Source organism: Petromyzon marinus, chromosome 6 (genome assembly GCF_048934315.1).
Source record: "Petromyzon marinus isolate PM22_M1 ecotype Great Lakes invasive population chromosome 6, UKy_Petmar_22M1.pri1.0, whole genome shotgun sequence".
Classification (NCBI taxonomy): Eukaryota; Metazoa; Chordata; class Hyperoartia; order Petromyzontiformes; family Petromyzontidae; genus Petromyzon; species Petromyzon marinus.
This window is the reverse complement of record NC_133672.1, coordinates 23679-43736: the sequence shown is the minus strand read 5'-3', so window position 1 is coordinate 43736 and position 20058 is coordinate 23679. Positions and strand designations below refer to the sequence as shown.

At 41.7% G+C, this 20058-nt stretch overlaps 1 protein-coding gene across 3 annotated transcripts; it reads right to left on the bottom strand.

Annotated features, from left to right (window-relative positions):
• Positions 1-536: 536 nt before the first annotated feature.
• DYNC2LI1 (dynein cytoplasmic 2 light intermediate chain 1) lies at positions 537-19752 on the bottom strand. Of its 3 annotated transcripts, none has more exons than XM_076063224.1 (13): positions 19689-19752; positions 18223-18346; positions 11923-11957; positions 11230-11296; positions 9748-9836; positions 9056-9242; positions 8875-8943; positions 8061-8138; positions 5416-5495; positions 3233-3303; positions 2350-2447; positions 1694-1786; positions 537-1223 (listed from the first exon to the last, which is right to left on the bottom strand). In XM_076063224.1, exons 2-13 carry the CDS (start codon positions 18238-18240, stop codon positions 1152-1154), a joined length of 957 nt encoding a protein of 318 aa, XP_075919339.1. In that variant the 5' UTR covers positions 18241-18346; positions 19689-19752; the 3' UTR covers positions 537-1151. The 3 variants fall into 3 exon arrangements, with proteins under 3 accessions (XP_075919339.1, XP_075919337.1, XP_075919338.1); XM_076063222.1 differs by lacking the exon at positions 19689-19752 and adding an exon at positions 19466-19640; XM_076063223.1 differs by lacking the exons at positions 5416-5495; positions 19689-19752 and adding an exon at positions 19466-19641.
• Between the last annotated feature and the right edge of the window lie 306 nt (positions 19753-20058).

Genomic DNA, 20058 nt, shown 5'->3' with positions numbered 1-20058 from the left:
TGTGCATAATTAAATATATGCATGTGTGTTTATGCAGCCTATACTTTTCTCATTTTTCTGCTTTAGCTCAATTCATCCTTTATCGTACAATGTATGGCGATGTGAAGTATTCCCATGGAAAATATACTTATTGTCTCCATGTACATCTATCTGGTTATAACACAAAATGAGGCACTCATTGGACTCTAAGGCCAATGGCACTCACAATAGGTTAGTAGGACTCTGGGTAATCTGTTGATTACTAAAGGCAGATGAGCCTCAAACGGTCCAATAGCATGTACAAACATTGAGAAAAGAGTGGAAATAGCCTGATGTATTGTTCCGGCCACCTACCACCACATTGCTACTACTAGGGGACTTCATTGCTGAGGTAGGAGCTAAGTATGGTGAGTGGCAGCATGGAATAAGACATACTTATATTGGAATCAGGCTCTGTGAGATTTGCAGCAGCAATAGATTCATTATCTGTACCAAAGTTTGAAGAGAAGTCACAAGCTGACATGGATATCATGCGATGGTAAGACTGAGACTCTTGATTGGTTATATTGCAACCAAGCAACATAGGACATGCTTTATTCAGACCAAAGTTTACATGGCTGCAGAAATTGGTTGACTTTTGCAGATATATTTGTCAGTTATGACTGGGTGCTGCCCAGCCACACAAATGGGCAGTTGAGAATTGGGGACAGGTAAAATAATACACTGGTCAAAGATGAGAACAGGACCTTGCAGTGATCAGGCTGCTCTTAATTGTTATTCAAGGATATTTAATATACTATTTTATATTTCTTGATATACAGGGTTGTAAAAATGTAGTTCTAGTATGTATAGCTAGGGGCACATATTTTGAATTATTTGTTTTTGAACCTAGGCCTACAAAAATTAGCATGTGCAGGTTTTCAAGGGTGCTGAATCCAAATTACATTTTCAAGAAATAAATTTGTCAGATACTTTTTGAAAGAGTGTCAGACTAAGGCTGATAGCATATTTTAACTACCGCATTGCCAGAGGTAAATATATACTTTTGATGATAAAATAATATTCAAGTGTTTGCTGGGTTACATCTGCCTCTCAGGTCCAACGAACATAATTTAAGGTTCCTACTCCATGACACATGCATTTGTCTGAACGCACATGCATGCGTATTTGTGTCACCGGGATTTGGACCCCAGCTTGATGTCTCTCCACTGCTGCCCAGCACTCCTCCGGTACTCCTCCAGCTCCTGTGGAAAGTACAATATGTCAGTTATCATCATCATTTCCTGCACTATCACTTTCATTTATTCTGTTCAAACATTGCCTTACCTTAATCAGATTTTGATGAGTCAATTAATATATTTTGCAAGCAACCCCTGCGTCTCCCTTCCATTAGTCCACAAAAAAACAGAAAAAGCAGTAAAGTCCCGGCTGCTAGTCTGATTGTGGGGAGTCCTGGTCCAGCTGAGTCTCAATTCTAGGAAGCCAGGCTCTAGGTCGCTGGGGTTTTACTGTAGAGTGTTATTATTATTTCATATGCATAGGTTTTTTCTTGGTACTCTGGTTTCTTTCTGCATGTAAAACATGAACAAGGAATTGGCAGAACATTTCATTGCACAACTTCCCTATAAAATGAGTCTTGAGATTCAGTGAGTCTCTGGTGGATGGAGGACATCAACCATCCAATAAGAAAGGAAGTCCAGCATGAGGTGTTCACCTGGTCCTTCTGGGCTCGCATGGCATCCACGGCCAACTCTGCGTACTGCTTGTCCTTGGCTGCGTCTCCGTCTTTGTCCCGTCCATCCACCTCCTGTATGGATAAGGATGAATTCAAGTGGTGCTCAGTGATCATCATTGATATCTCATCACATTCGTGCCCTTATCTAACCAAATCATGGAACATTAAAATGCATTCCAGATTTATTTCCATTTGTATAATAAAGTACTGTATGTAGCATTACTGATAAATATCTATGTGGCTCCAAAGCCATAATAATATTTTCCCATTCACATTATTGTTGTGTTACTGCCCAGGTGGCTCATCAGTAGGGTCAGCGGCTTGCAATCAGAATGTTGCAAGTTCAAATTCTGGTTGGGGCTTGACTCAGGCATAATATAATGGGATCGATAAATAAGCTCCACTTTGTTGGAAAATTAACACTTGGCTCTCCTATGGATAAGCTTGTCGCCTAAATAGGAATGCAGAATTTTCACCACTTGCTGAGGACTGTAAACTGGAGATGAGCATCGCCGCAATGCTCATTTCAACAGAAAATCACTTTGACTACTTCTTTTGAGGAGATACTTGCAGCCTGAATATGGATCTTTATGAAATGTAATAAGTTAAAACTATCACAAACAAATGCAGCGCACCTCTTGTGGAAATATGGCCTTGTAAGATTTCTCCCAGAGCTCCATGGGGCTGCGTGCGTGAATGCGACCCATTTCCTTCTGAGAGACGGGTGGGCCACCTAGGAGGGGGCACAGATTGTGTCTTGAATGTGTGCCTATACCAAGTTATGCAATACCCGATCGCTACTACTACTTAAGATTTTTTTATTGAGCGGTGTGTTAAAACGCTGACATAGTCACTTGCTCAATTAACTATATATTGATTTGGTCGCTTGCCCATTTACTCACTCCAGCATTACGGTAAGATCTCGCTAAACGTGTTTTCCATATAACGCGGTTCTTCTATGAGGAAACACTTTTGTGCAACATGTAACGTGCCCGTTATAACGTGGAACGCGCACCGTTTTCTGACCAGTCAATGTAGAACTATTTTCTTGAGATGTGAGGCTGACTGGTAGGATACAGTACATGGAATAATACAGTTACACAGCGGCATACCCTCAGTTATTTGTACCACTATCTTACTGTGTTTGCGTATATTGTATCTTGCCAAACTTTATCATTACATTATTTATAGGGACATTGTTTTCGTTCAACACGTTTTTCTCTTAACGCGGCACTTTTCAGGAACGCATCTACAGCGTTAAACAAAGACTTACTGTACTCATGTACATATTAGCCTGCATACAGGTGAACTCAGCCTTCAAAATATTACTTGTTTCACTGTATAAACATCAGCAATGGGGAGGCAAGTGGGTTAGGATGGGCACTGTACTAATCCTACATTCTTAAGTGCCATGCTAACCTTAATATTTGCTCACTCAGCACCTGCCCAAAATGTCACCAAGGCTGATACAGGCATCAACGTCGTATGTTGTGTATGTCACACACAATGCCTGTGTACCAATATTCTGCAGAGAGTCTGATCCTGCTTGAATCATGAGTGGCTTCCCATAGTCGGTGGCGCTGATTCTCCTGAAGAGAACAGAGCACATGTCCTGCTCAGCCACTCACTCTCTCCACACTGCATTGTAGTGCCAAGCACACTGGATTATATATACACACACTGCAGAAATCAACATCCAGCCAGGTGGCTCAGCGGTAGAGCGAGCGGCTCACAATCAGAAGTTTGAAAGTTAAAAACTTGATGGAGGGCTATCTGAAACTATCATCTCTCTAGGATCAATAAAATACTACCACTTTGTGAACAAGTGAACAGTGGTTGTCCTATGGATAGACTTGCCCCCTGCATAGGAATGTGAGAGATGAGCACCACCTCAATGCTCATTTGAGCAGCACATCACATTTGTGGTGGGTTCAAAAGTTCGGCTTTGCATATTATTATTATCACTTCACAGTCTGCAAAATGAGATAAACCTGGCAAAGCTGCACTACTGTAGCCTTGCAAACACTAGGTCTGTAGGAATGGATAATTCCCACCATTGGCTCAGTTTAGCCAATTAAGCTAATGACCACTCAATGTTCATTTCAACATTAGTCACCTTGACTTGAACTCGTATAGTTATCAAAATTAGAATCTTAATTATCTTGGATGAATCGATGAGCTATGAAGCTCTTTTTCGCAAATGTCACTGTTTGCGGGTCAGCAAATTACAACAAACTACAACAAATTATCGGAGTGCAAAGTAAAGAAAAGGTAAGGAAGTCACTAAAAATTTTACTTCAAACTTTCCTGACTGCAGGAATTCATATTCTTTGGTTCTTTTGGTAAAGTCACGGAGATAGAAAAAAAAGTGAACAAAAATATCACGACGTTTCGATCGCAACACAAGCGGTCGTCATCAGGAAAAGGGGGGTTAGCCTCTAAAGGCAAACTGTTTATAAAGGTTTGGAGATGGGCGTAGCCCAAGTGTCTCAGCAGCACTAGCAGCATGGGCAGGGCATCAATGCCAATGCAGCAGCAATGCCAATGCGGTAAAGGGCCGCCAGGAACTCACTGCACCCCGCTCCACACACCACACTGCTGACGGTGGAGGTTTGATTGACAAGAAAACACAAGTCAAGTCATGACCCAAAGTGGTTGATGATATCTTTCCAATGATTGCTTAATCTATAACCTTCCTCTCGGTTGAAATCGTGTCTGTAGATATGGATGGCTTCATGAACAAATCTTTGTTGATAGCCAGTAGGCTTGCAAAGTACCATTGTCTTCGAGAAATTAATTTCGTATGAGCCAGCCACATTAAAATAAGTGTTCATGAACATAAGGCAGATTTGAAATACGGTAGGACCAATACTTCTGCCGTGGATCATTATTTTAATGCGGCTAGCTCACACGAAATGTATTTCTCTAAGACGATGGTACTTTGCAAGCCTACTGGCTATCAACAAAGAATCGTTCATGAAGCCATCCATATATACAGACACAATTACAACCGAGAGGAAGGTTATAGACTCAGCAATCATTGGAAAGATGTCATCAACCACTTTGGGTGATGACTTGACTTGTGTTTTCTTGTCAATCAACCTCCATCGTCAGCAGTGTGGTGTGTGGAGCGCGGTGCAGTGACTTCCTGGCGTCCCATTGCTGCATTGGCATTGCTGCTGCATTGGCATTGTTGCCCCGCCCATGCTGCTGGTGCTGCTGACACACTTGGGCTACACCCATCTCCAAACATTTATAAACAGTTTGCCTTTAGAGGCTAACCCCTTTTCGTGATGATGATCGCTTGTGTTGCAATTGAAACGTCGTGATATTTTTATTAACTTTATTTTCATTTTGTTTCTATCTACGTGACTTTATCGAAAGAACCAATGAATAAAAAATAAAGTACTGTATATAAGTACAATTTGCATAAGTACATAAATTCAGACATCACTGTAATTCTCAACCATCCTAAAATAAAGTTTGCAGAGAAAAACAATCTGAGTTGTTACTGAATCGTGTAAGAATCAATTACTGCTGAATCATATACGAGGCACGGGACTGGTTTATGGAAACTCTTAAGCCACTTTAGCCACATGCACAACCCTGGCAAAAAGATAATGTGTGCTTCATATTATAACATTGTGAATGACAATCATTGAATCACCGACAAAAATTCAGCTGTTTGTCAAACCACTCACCCAATCAAGGTGTGGTAAGCCAGATGGTTGATCACATTCCGTGCCCGATTCATTAATGCATCCATTTTGTTGCTGCAAAACTGAAATACAAAAACCCAGCATACTCTTTGGTTGTTTCGGTAAAGTCACGTAGGTATACAATAAAATAAATCACATTTCAGGCGCAACACAAGCGTCCGTCATCAGGTGGGAAAGCATAGTCTGCTGCTGAGGCAGTCTGCAGCTGAGGCAGTCTGCAGCAGACCATGCTTTCCCACCTGATGACGGACGCTTGTGTTGCGCCCGAAACGTCGTGATTTATTTTATTTTATACCTACGTGACTTTACCGAAATAACCAAAGAGTATGGATTCCTGCAGTCACGAAAGCTTCAAATCAAGATTAAAAACCCAGCACTTAAGAGATTGCATAAAGGCGCCTTGATACATTATTGAAAGGTGCCTTACAAATAAATGTAAATTATTATTACGAGCAAAAAGTAATGAATCTCGCATAATCAGCGAAGGACCGTTCCGCCAAATGTGTGACCTCTTCATCACGTTACGTTAAACCTGCCACCACCTGAAACAACCAATCAGTAAGGTATGTTATGTAAACAAAACATGCTATTCATTATTCGTTCAGTACACCGGTGTGTTGGAGAGTAAACCCATAACATTTGCAATTGAAGTACGACGTTTCGCCGGTAATTACAACCAGCCTTATCAGGATACAGCCAGAGTTGTGGAGCAATCTTCCTGTTTCAGTCTGATATAGAGGACTAAATGTGATGCTTGTGAGCCAATCAGGTGCGAAGACCGGGGGGGGGGGTGTTCATGTATTCATATCAATTACAGTGAGGGAAAAAAGTATTTGATCCCCTACTCTTTGGTTCTATTGGGTAAAGTCACGTAGGTGAAAATAAAATAACAAAAAATCACGACGTTTCGGCCACAACACAAGCGGCCTTCATCAGGTGAAGGGACGAGCCTGTCCACTCCAGCGCTGTCCTCCAGACAGTCTCGTCCCTTCACCTGATGAAGGCCGCTTGTGTTGTGGCCGAAACGTCGTGATTTTTTGTTATTTTATTTTCACCTACGTGACTTTACCCAATAGAACCAAAGAGTATGGATCCTAGTAGTCACGAAAGCTTTAAATCTAGTATTTGATCCCCTGCTGATTTTGTACGTTTGCCCACTGACAAAGAAATGATCAGTCTATAATTTTAATGGTAGGTTTATTTGAACAGTGAGAGACAGAATAACAACAAAAAAATCCAGATAAACGCATGTCAAAAATGTTATAAATTGATTTGCATTTTAATGAGGGAAATAAGTATTTGACCCCTCTGCAAAACATGACTTAGTACTTAGTGGCAAAACCCTTGTTGGCAATCACAGAGGTCAGACGTTTCTTGTAGTTGGCCACCAGGTTTGCACACATCTATGGAGGGATTTTGTCCCACTCCTCTTTGCAGATCTTCTCCAAGTCATTAAGGTTTCGAGGTTGACGTTTGGATACTCTCCAACACAATGGATATCTATTATTGGTTTGGTTATTCATAGTTAATCTACATAGATAATGTATGTACATCGTGCATGAATAGTATGCGTGCACATTTTGTATATAAATTATTTATGCACATTTTCCCGTTTTTGGGTGCAAAGACCGCAATACCTGTTATTGGCTGCTCACAGTTAATCACCATCGACGTATGGTGACCACTATAGGGCATATAGTTAAATATTTTATTACTTGATATTATGCTTCAAAGCAGCATGAAGCCTGTACCTATTAGAACGGTTATCTTTTCATTTGTTTTATCTGAATTTCAATAGAGTATCCAATTAGTCTTGGCCAGTAGTAACTAGTTTTCCACAAAACCTCAACATCGAACTCGGGTTGCCAGGTTCGTAGCGCAGCATGCTAACCACTGCACTACCATACCATACACACACAACAACAACCGCCGTTCGCTACGAAGTGGCGGTGACATCAACACAGTGCTTGTGCCAGGCTAGGTGCATTTTGAGGCCACATGAAGTGTTGAAAGCTCGCTGGTAGGTCACGAAACAGACCCAGGTGCCATGGGTTGATTGAGATGATTGGTAGATGCACCAATTGTGCTCCCAATTGGGCCAGGCGAGGTAGTCATGGGTCGAGTCGCAGTTCAAAAAGTTAGACCAGCGCAGGACTCTACTATGATGCCAGCACACAAAGGCCTACTCTTGAAAAATAAATCATATAAACTTTGAAGTCCACTGTGAAGCAGATGAGGCATATTCTATGGTTAATACACCCGCAGTATTAATCATGGTGGCAGCTGAATTCGAACCGTGCACCTCTGCAACAAATGGCAAATGCACTGCCATTTGACCATGTCACAATGGGGGAGAGTCTATCTATAGGACAACCATTCTATTGCTGTACCTATAAAGTGGTACTCACTTTATCTATCCCAGAGTGGTGACGAGCTGAGTTAAATGGGCCCAAGTAATCGACTACAAAAAATAAGTTAATTATAATTTTTAATAGAATGAATCAACAAATCATCGTAGCTCTTGTAAATATAAAATGTTGTAGGCCTGGACAGCATCCACAGTCATTACTGTCATTACCTTGTCTCAGAGCAAGGATTACATGATCGTGTTTTCTGTGCTGACTTACCAGCAGCGTAGCCACATTGTAGTGAGCTATAAAGCGCATGGTCTTGCTGATCGCCTTTCGCTTTTCCGAGTCAAAGTTCTGTTGTGCATAAATTGACACTTTGTAAAAAATTACACACAGAAGACACCTTATCACCATCACCATTAAAACTGCCTTAATTTGAAACAATATCAGATAACATTTTGGTCAGTGGCTCCTCTAAAGAGAAGATGCTTTCTTAAATGTCCATTTCTCAAAACAGCATATTTATTGTTATAAGACAAAAATAAAGATAATGTTGTGTTAAAAGTATGCATGTATAGAATGACCTGATTTCCTACACCTCCGATGACCACGGTTGACTACGTACGGTGTGAAATATATTAAACATATATACAATGCAGTCCCTTTGTTTTATATTTTAACGCTTTCTGGCAAAGGTTGAATATGTTAATACATTATATTTGTCTGGCCATCTGTCTGTTTACTCAATGAATACTCTACATCTCTGCACAGGTGTACAAGGCATGACGATTAGTCATCATTTTAATGATACAAATGCATTAACTAGCCTGACAGTAAAGTACTGACTTTTCATTTCTAGATTTAAAGCTTACGTGACTGCTAGGATCCATACTCTTTGGTTCTATTGGGTAAAGTCACGTAGGTAAACATTTTTTTATTTTATTTTATTTTTTACCTACGTGACTTTACCCAATAGAACCAAAGAGTATTGACTTTTCAGTTCCAATATGGTATAAAATGTCTAAGTTAAGTCGTCTCTACAGGCAAATATGAGCAGAAAGGTAAGATGTAAAAACCAAGTGAGTCATACCTGGAAGATGTCATATTTCATGCCAATGATTACCAGGGGTAAGGGAAATGGATCAACCATTGCCTTATCCTAAAAACAGAACCACACAATTAGATTTGTATTATTAGAATGTCAGCATATGGGTCAACATAAAAAAAATGCTAATAAAAACACGTGCTGTGGCATGCACGTGCGCCATTACCGAGTGTTCGCTGCCCAGACGCTCGGCAGCCTGTTGTCGGAGGGCATCGGCCGCATGCTTCTGTGTCTTCGCGAGCTCGGCGATTGCGGACACGGCGTATGTACGGGCGGCTCTGAGCAGATCGTCGAGCGTTCTCCAGAGCTGGCCGGGTTCCGATAGGTCCAGCACGAGCACCATGGACAGCGAGCTGCATTTCATAAAGAAGCACTAGTGAGGTGGCCCCGTAGTTCAGAGGCGGCAGTGCTGAGCCAGCATTGCTGAGATCCTGGGTTCGAATCCAGACAACCTGCATCTGATTAAACAGTGTTCTCAAATGTAGAGAGTTAGTCTCAGACCAGTGAACAATGATTCCCATAGATTCACATAGGCTGAGTTGTGATTAAACCATGTTCCCAAGTGTGGAGAGTCTGATGGTAAAATTTGGTTCTGTACTTAATTTTGAGGATCTCCGTTGTTATAAAGTCCTGGCCAGCTGTAGTTGAATAAGGAGAAAGAGTTGCTGCCTTATGTTTATAACCCTCATTTAGGTAATGTCACTAGTCCATAAAGCAAGTAGAAATGCTTTTTTTAATTTATATACAAATGTTATATGTTAATTAGTATAATCATGATTATTAATATCGATGCAATAAATTTGGATTGTTTATTTAAAGCAATGTGTTACAAATGATGGTTGTGGGTGTGCACAGCACCTCAGGTTTGATGGGACTATGAAGATCTTGATGAGGTCAGTGAGGAATGTGCCGCCTCCCAGCTCCCATACATGAGCCACATCCTTTACCTGGAACAATTAAATTATGATCAAAGCGGCATTAAGAGGCCTTCATTCAGTCGTAGACTAACAAGGAACTGTACTTTTTTTACGTGTAATATTCACATATAAACCTACACTTGTAAATAGCTATACTGTCCAGGGCAGTGCGTGTAAACCCAGACTTTTAAATAACAATTAATATTTAATTCGTTTCTTGAGTGAATTGATAGCTCAGCCATAGAGTGAGAAGCTTGCAATTGGATAGCTCCAAGTTCAAATCCTTGTTGGAGTTCAGCCGGGCAGTAGTGGCTACGCATGCCTGTAGCGCTGTGGAGGCAGCGAAAGTTGGTGGATCATATGTGTTGTGAAACTCCCTTCCCATGGGTGTCGAGGTACCATACCCTGTCTCACCAGGGGAAGCAATACATCAAGTGGATTAATCACCCTCCATTTACATCTGTACAGGGATGGTGTTGCCCCCTTGTGCGCATGCGTCTTCTCCGGGTGTTCCTGTTTCCTCTCAAATGTAAACATTCGTTAATTGGCTGAAAACATCTAAAAATTAAAACCCAACACAGGGCCCTCCTAGCAAAAGAGTCTTACAACTAACTGTGGCTCTCTTGGATAAATGAGTAAATATCAGACTCAACTCATCATCCCTCTGGAGTCAATGAAGTGAGAACAGTGGTTGTCATATGGATAGACTCACCCCCACCACAGAAATGGAATTTACACCACTGGCTCAGTGTTGTAAACAGCTGAGTACCAACATCATCCCCTAAAGTGACATATCTTCCCAACTGACTTACTTTTTCTTAACAGTCAAATAAATGTTTTCCTTCTCTCAGTATCATCCAAAGTATCTCCCAACACATCTTTGCGAACTACTGAGCTTTTGCTCCATCTTTTTTGTCAGTGTACATATTTCTAATACATGTCAAAGCAGCAAATAATAACTGATTAAAGGCTCTCTCAAGACAGATTGTCTTGTTGCTTCTCATCAAACAGCAGGGTGGTTTGTTGCATTGCAAACATTGAGGTATGGTGACAATTTGGGGAAGCCTTCGTTAAGCAGTGGTTCACGGTTGACAATGAACAATGAGCATCTGACACACTGATAGACTTATAGGGCCAAAAATGGTGATGAAAATGCTTAAAAACATTGCTATGGCGATTTGGCCGAATATTATGGAGACAGCCCCTTTTTTGAAAGAAAAAAAAGAATTGACAAAATAAGGGCATTAACAATTATGAATCGAGCACTCGTCTTTTTCAAACGTTCCTAAAATGGATAGGAGTCTTTGGAAACAATGGAATTGGGATGTAATTGTAGAGAACTAGCCAGGCGCTGAACACACATGTTTAAATATGTACGCATCCCCCATATGCATACTTATATTTTGAAGGCCTTATAACTCACCTGTCCTCGTGAGTGGCGACTATAGGCATACTCCAGTGCTGTGGTGGCCTTTGGAGGCTCATCATCCCTGCCACAAACAGCCAAACCACAAGCTGACATTATGTCCACCAAAATTACTATTAAAAGTGTAATAATCTATTATACAACCAAAAAAAGCAAATAGCACATATTGTATCTACATACGTAAGCTGCAGGCTTCAGACATGACATGAGTTGTATGCCCACGCAGTTCATTACATCAGAAGTGACAGTGCTCTGACGAAACGAAAAACTTTTTCGTGAACGATGCATCAAACTCATGCTACAGCCAAGGTACATAGCTATTATATGAGTGGAATTTCATTTCTGGGTTGTGTCTGATTGAAAGACACTACAAACTCTGGAAGCTCACTTGTAAAACTGTTAAAGATATTCAAGAGTATGTATTCCTGCAGTCACGAAAGCTTAAAATCAAGATTCAAATCAAGATATTCATTGGGCTAAAGCCTGGTTTCATAACGATAATGTAACATAAAAAAAACATACAGAGTATATTCTTTTATGCTGGTATTTTGTATGCTCTATTCAAAAATGTACTATATAAAGTACTTGTTCCCTCTTATTAGTTATAGAAAATTTTCATTGCTAAAATTTCGAGTTTGCCGCAACTGTAAAGGACACTGACTGTATTATGAATGTTTGAAGGTACCTTACCGATCCTGAAACCGATGAATCAATGTTGTCTTTCCCTAAAAAAACATGGACACATTTATGATCACATTTATGAAATACACGGATATGGAACAAAATTCTTCAACATAAAAAGCAACATCAAGAGACATATGTGTAGTGAGATGGCAGAACCAGCAGGTTCATGACAAATCTGTGAAGGGGAGGTGCGGTGGTAGACTGGGGGATGATAGGCATGACAGTATAGTGCACAATCCACAATACGTACCGTATGTTTTAATTTTTTTCAAACACTGCACACACTTATGTATGTATTACATTTACACATATATACAGGTTTTTTTGTTACATTAATTTCAAAGCATTATCTGCTAGCTTGACTTTTCAACTATCTGGACTAGGGCTAGCTCGTAGTGGTTTCAGTGGCAATCTACCTGTACATCACCACCCCACCCCCCTCCCTTCAAACAAAGGTTCCTGTGCACGGGGCCACCATTGATGAAACCTAAGCTGGTAATATTCCTTGTAACAAGCACTGAGTGGGAATGTTGATGGCATGTAACATTTCACGCAGTAATCATCTTTCAGAAGACAATAGTTGAAAACACTAAATCTGATCTTCTACAAGTGGATTCACCGATTAAAGACTCAACATATTCCTCAATAACACTCTTTAAATTAAAAATAGATAACAGGCGATGTTTTGGGCAATGGCCATTCTTCATAGCACTGCCAATGCAGCATCACCAAATAATTCACCTATAAAAGAGCATGGGCCACACCCAAGGGAAGATGCGGCAGGAGGACTCCACATTGACTCCAGGAGTGGCTGGGTTGCTGGGGGCATGTTGCTCTCTTTAATGTTGCTCTGGAGTCTGCCTGGGACGACCTAAGGGCTGGGTGATATCAAAGGGACCAAGACTATCAGGTGCCCAAAGTCAGCCCAGAGACACATGTGGTGGTTGACCCTGACCCAGGAGATAGTACGGCCTGCCTAACCACCTGATTAAGTTGGGGGGACCACAGAGTGAACAAGACAGATTCGCCTGGATCGAGACAGCAGGCAGTGTATCACCCTCCACAGTGAGTGCTGCGAAATGGACTTCCAGTAAGGCACTGAGTGAGTTCTGTGACGACTGTTGTGGAGTCAATAAGTCACCGCCGAAATTCTAGTCCTGGTAAAACTGTGGTGAATCCTGTTTCCATCATATTTGCCTATGTCTGCTGCTATTTTCGACTCTCTGAGTACATCACCAGGTTACATATCTGTGAGGCGGCCCAGCCACAGGAGGATCCCCGCCACCTCTGGTGGCTGGGACCGTCTCACATTGACATGCTAATCTCTCACATTTACATTTACGTGCAAGTTCCTTCTCTAGCTCCGCCCACTTACCCTTGGGTTGAGCCCACCAAAATCCTATATAAACTCTTGTTGCAGCAGCTCTTTCTCCTATGTCAGCAGTTATCCTGTTGTATCTGTTCCACCTGATGACGGTCGCTTGTGTTGCGATCGAAACGTGATTTATTTTATTTTATACCTACGTGACTTTACCGAAAGAACAAAAGAGTGTGGTTAATCCTGTTGAGGTATAGATGGAACGGGAGTCTGTAATGGGACCGTTTCTCAATATTAAAACATTAACTTGGTGATTTTAAACTACTTGATTAAAACATGTTTTGTTAACATTACGTTATTTTGTAAAATATGTATCTGGGTATCCTTCATGAGTGTGATTGGGAGGGATTGTGGTAATCTGGGCTCATTTTCATCTTAAACTATGTATATACTCTACACCATCGAGCACGATGTACCATCATCACCTAGCCAGTGAACTGGAACACGATTACACCAAGCTCTCAAGATGGATATTCAGACTATACAATCCGTAAAGCTATCACCCAACCGTTGTGAAAGAACCATCTGAGGACCCAATCAAAACCATCACCTTGCCATACATAGCAGGGGTTACTAAAACGGTTTCCAAAATCATGAGCAAACACAAGATCCAGGTTCGATTTAACACAGTACATAAAATTCGTGATATGATCCCATCTGTGAAGGATGTGATCCCTGACATGCAATACCCCGGCGTCTATAAACTAAGCTGTGTCTGCGGCAGTAGTTATATTGGGAAAACTAAGCGACATGTATCGGACCGTGTTCATAAACATAAGGCAGATCTGAAACATGGTAGTACCAATACCTCGGCCGTGGCTGATCATTGTTTTAATGCGGTGGGCTCACACGAAATTGATTTCTCCAAGACGAAGAAACTTTGCAAGCCCAACAAAGATTCGTTCATGAAGCCATCCCTATATATAGACACAGACACAATTTCCACCGAGAAGATGGGTACAAACTGAGCAATAATTGGAAGGACATTATCAACCAGTTTAAGTCATAATTGGTGATGTTCCCATCCTACCACCTTCCGATGTTAGTTGTGCTTTACGCCCATTTCAAACTTGCGCTTTCACAGTCACTTCACACGCCGACCCCTTGCTTGCGGCTCTGCGATCTTCCATTAACATGCTAATCTCTTTAACATGCTAATTTTCACCTGGCAGTCCTTTGATTGGTGGAAAACGAACCCATGCCGGGCTCGCTGCCAAACACTTACATGATCATTGGCTGCTGACATTTGGGCTATGCCCATTTCAAACCCTTATAAACAGTTTCCCTTGGAAGCTAACCCCCCTTTTCCTGAAGATGACCGCTTGCGTTGCGATCGAAATGTAGTTTTCTGTTACAGTAAAACCTTGGATTGTGAGTAACTTGGTCTGCGAGTGTTTTGCAAGACGAGCAAATTTTTTTTATAAATTTTTACTCGATAAACGAGTGCAATACGAGTAGTACGTACAGTATACGCTTTGTCTGCCGAGCGTCACGTGATCACAACTGAGCCTATGGTTCTTCTCTCTCTCTTGCTGCGGGATTGTGGGTAATCGTCTCCCATGCTCGGTCTCAGTCGGCGTGCCTCACTCGTATAGTCAACATCCGTGCGAGCGTATAGTGTTTACTATAGTACTATAGTATTATGACCACGTGTGTGTGCGTAAAGCATGTTTTTATTTTGTGTCCAAGTGTAGTGACTGTTCTTTAGTAACTGTACTGCAACAATGCGCGAAATCCTCAAAAGGAGGCAAAAGCAAGTGTCATTGGATAGGTTCCTTGTTAAAGTCGCACAAAAAGAAAATGATTCCAGTGAGCCAACAGATGGCAGTGATTCCGTTAGTGACAGTGAAAGTTGTCCTACACAATAACCCTCCTCCTCTCCTCTCTGTCATCTCCCTCAGACCAGCCACGATTAAATTGAATTCATAAATTTGATTACTTTATATTAAATTTAAATAATAAAAATATAAAAAGGTATTTTGTATTATTCATTTTTATATGAATATTTTTGGGTTGTGGAACGAATCATCTGAGTTTCCATGATTTCTTATGGGGAAATTCGCTTTGATATACGAGTGCTTTGGATTACAAGCACATTTCCAGAACGAATTATGCTCGCAATCCAAGGTTTTACTGAATTTTGATTATTTTCTTTGAACCTATCTACGTGACTTTACAGAAAGATCCAAGAATATGTATATACACTGGAAGGGAGCTGTACATGAACGCCCTGAGGTTCCCTCACCCTTATATAACTTTTGTCCAACCTCGAAACTTATCGAACTTTCCCACAGTTCATAATCCTTCATGTAATCCCCTTCAACCCTTCAATGCCTCTAACGGACCACGAACAGTCCCCTCGTTTACCTAATGTTCGAGGCTCTCATTCTTAAAATTCCCTCAGCCAATCAGGTTGAATCGCTCTACGCCCCACCAATCCGGTGAGTGCCTGCGTTCAGCCAATTGCAAGAGCGGAAGGCTATGCTCAGTACGGCAGAGCAGGCACTGCTGACAGCCAGCCTATAGGGGCTCACTGATGCAGATTTTGAATGACAAAGCTGTTAGGCTCTGTTATTCAAACCGGCAATTAATTAATAAATTAGGTATATAATGACGTTCAAAGTCTCATTTCGAGGTAATGTGGTAAAGCCTTTGGGCCCTCATTGAGACGAACCCTTAGTCTGGCTAGCTGAGGTTTTACTGTATTTATTTGCCATTGCGGCACTGGATAGCTCTTGGTCGGATGACTATGAATGAAAAAACAAGGGTTTGCTGCTGTGGAGATATATTATTAAAGGGCAGTGTAGCAAAATCCATTGTTTTATAGTACTATGCTCCACAATTAGTGCTACTCATATTTAAAAAACTGGCAATAACCAGCATTATGAAGTACAGTAGACTCGATTATCCCCGTGCGGTTTATCTGATTTGTGGATTAACAGCGCATCTGAAAATTTTACTTAAAATAATCCCGCATGGATTTTCCCTAAAGCTCAAATTAACAATCTAAAAACTGTTATACATTGTTATTCTTGGAAATGTGTATTACAAGTCACGTGCTTAAACCGAAAAAAATATGTGCTCCGGTTAATCCGAAATCCACGTGATCGCCTCGACAGAATAATAGTGGGCGGAGTTTAATGTTTATTGGCGTGGCTCTAGATGTCCACTTCGTGGGCCAAGTCTTCTGCGCAGTAGCAGGAAAATGTCATCACTGAGCAGGTGCATCAATAGTTTTTATCATTAGTATTCGTTCTAAATAGAAACAGTAACAATTTAAATCGTCAGTTGCACTTAATTGTGAGTGATTTAATTGCGAGTTTTAATTTATACTTATTAGTGGTTTTTCGAATAGAGATCTGCAGAAAATGTATATTTTTGGATTATCCGCGATTTTGAATTATCCGCGGCCGTCCTCCCCGTCATTTATAGCGTGGATAATCTAGAGCAGGGGTCTCAAACTCAACTTATCTGGGGGCTGCTGGAGGTAGAGTCTGGGTGAGGCTGGGCCGCATCAAGTATTCCAAAAAAAAGTACAACTGATCCAATCTTCTCAATATTTATTAATAACAGTTCAGAACATGAACGGTTCTTCAGAACATAGGCTTCTCTTACCTACTCCTTGCTGCCAGAGACCTGGCAGCGCTTCCTCTTTTTACACAGCTGAGCCACATTTGGCTTGAGGGAGGAAGCAATTGAGACCCTCAGTATGGCTTGAAGATGCTCATCAGTAAGTTTGGACCTGTACTTTGACTTATTAAAGTTAATGGTGCAGAAGAGCTTTTCAGACAGATATGTGCTCCCAAAAAGGCACATGGTCCGCTTGAACATCCTGGAAAGCTCAGGGAAGGTGGGGGTGATATATTTACATGTTTTTATCCCAATACCTGAGTATTTGGGATCTTATTTAGTATGCCCTTTCTATATATTGAGAGGTATTTGAAAACTTTATCATTGTTCATAGCTTTTTTTGAACACTTCATTTTTCTTTTCATTATTAAATTCATCAATCGCGTTCTCTCTCAGGTGTTTATACCTTTCACATTCATAAATAAAGTGATCTAGATTTTCTTCTTCTTGTTTACATCCTACATATCCTTCTGCTCTACCGAATCTCTCTGGATGCCATTGAGCTAACTCTGGTGTCCATGTTACTACACCTGTCTTAATTCTTAACATCAAGTGCATTGTCTCATGTTTTATATCTTTTAATTTCTTGCCCTTTTTGATTAAATTGTTCTTGGTAAATTCGCTTTCTTTTGCGATTGCACATATCTGTCCTTTGTCTTTGTTTGTCTTGTAATAATAATCTATAACTTCTTCTTCATAATATTCAGGTTCTAACCACCATTTGGCTTTTGTTCTTGCCACCCATCTCATGCTATTTGCTATCCATGTAATTCTTTTCCCTTTCCTATTGCAACACTCTGTTGTCTTTATTAGGTCACTGATTACTCTTGTTGAGTCCGCCCACTTCCTAAGTCCTCTGTACCTTGCACTGGGTGACAGGATATATTTTCTTTCCACTTGGTGTCACTCCGGAATCACGTTTCAACCAAGTGACTAACGTTGCTTATTCGCGTTGGCTAACTTGTCAACAAACACCGGAAGCTGTCACGAGCCTGAGCTATGGAAAAATATATAATAAAAAAATAAATTAAAAATTGATGTCAAGTAGGGGGCCACAAAATATCGTTACGCGGGCCGCAATTGGCCCGCGGGCCGCGAGTTTGAGACCCCTGATCTAGAGTCTGCCGTATTGTCAAATAACCCTCTCAACTAGCAATGGATGAATGGCTGTACATGTGTGCTATGTATAACTCATGTAAAACGAGCCTTTACATCTCAACTTTAGCATGGCCGATTGGGCATCATCAACTTCCACACGTCCATTTGGCCTGGTGGTGTGAATGATCAGTTGCACTCACGGCGGAGCGACTGCCCATGAAAAACACGGTGGACTCTGTGGGCTGGGCGCTCCCAGCCCCTGTTCCCTCCTGTCCACCGGCTCGATTTTTCACCTCCGCCAAGGCAATGTCCCAGATTGTATCCCTAGTGAGACAGCACAACCAACAACAACCGCCGTTCACTATTATGTAGCGGTGACGTCACCACGGTGTTTCTGCTATGCTAGGTGCATTTTGAGGCCACGTGAAGTGTTGAGTGTTGAAGGTCCCCTGGAAGGTCATGGGTTGACTGGCAGATGTGTCAACTGTGTTCCCTACTATGCCAACTGTGTACGTTTAGCTGCCCGGCGTTCTGCTCATTGTTGTGAGCGGTGCTCCTTTGCCCTTCGCTGTTACTGGAGGGCGATTGCCTCCAACTCCCCAGCAGCGTCCTTGACCAACCTATTCCACAGACGCTGATCTTGACACTCCCTGCCTGGTACCAGTCATCAACAAGTCCAATCAGCTCCACATCCTTCTGAACCACATCAGTCCATATCTTTCTAGCTCTGCACAACCAAGCATCAGGTCTGACACATGGAAGTCTGCATGTTTTTACATATCCTAATAATCCTAATCGTGACTGGTCCTCATCTCTGTTGCCGGCCTTGAGCTGGTGGGGGGCAATTAATCTCTCCACGGTGTCGAGATGTTAACTTCCTCGCCTGGTCGTAGTAATCGTTTTTATCTACGCCAAATATATATGCGGCCCTCAGTCACTATTGACTGAGGGCCTTATCACGCCAGTCAAGGCGTTTGACCATTCTTCACCACGCTGGTAAGTGCGGGCTGGTGAAGGCGTATAGCACAGTCGCGGGAGCATCGTACTGTCCAGTACAAGGGCGGATTTTGCTGCACTGTATTAGCTCCGTAGAAGACTTTAACGCCTGTCTGTACACGGCTGTCGCCATCCAGGCTTGGCCCTGCGTGTTATGAAGAGCCATTGCCCGAAACGTTGAATATACTATTTCTTCCTTTACGCGTAGTTATTTACGAATGTCATGAGTTTTTGTTATATGTGCCTATTTCGCCACTGCCTATCCAGTATCAGACAAATAATTCCTACAATGAGCAAACAATGACTGTCCCCGTCAATGCTGTATGCGTAATCGAACAGATTTTAAATTGGCGTTGGCAAGAGGCGCCGTTGCTATGGGTACGCCGGCCCTGTCGAGCAGCGACTTAATTTGCATTAATAAGCAAAGGAATGCGAACGACCACTCACGATTGCCGCGACATTGTTCAGGACGCGTCACTTGACACTTCTAATCGATTCAAATGTTTCAGTGTTTATAAATGACTCTGAAACGCGACTCGCCGAGCCAAAAGCCTTCCGCGAACGCAAACTGAACTCGTGACGTACGACCAGGCATGCCGGTGACGTCATGACGTCATGACGCCAACAGTAGCGACACCATCACGCTACGCATGTCTCGATAACCACGTACCCGACGAGGGGGTTGTCCCGTGTGATGGACGTTATCGTGCAAGGTTATAAACTCCGGTTGGTGTCTGGGAAATACGTGCCTACGTCATCACGCATGATGTGACGCCATCACGCACTACCGGAATAGGGGTGCAGCTTTAGCTGTACCTTTGGTGACTGCTTTGGCATTTTAATTTAAAGCTTTCGTGACTGCAGTAATTCATATTCTTAGTTCTTTCGGTAAAGTCACGTTGAAGGCAAACAACAAAATAATAAAATATATATAAAACAAAAATTCTCACGACGTTTCGACCATAACACAAACGGTCGTCTTCAGGTGTGTTGGTTTGGTTTGCATAAATTTATTTTTTTATTTTTAATGAATGCACCGT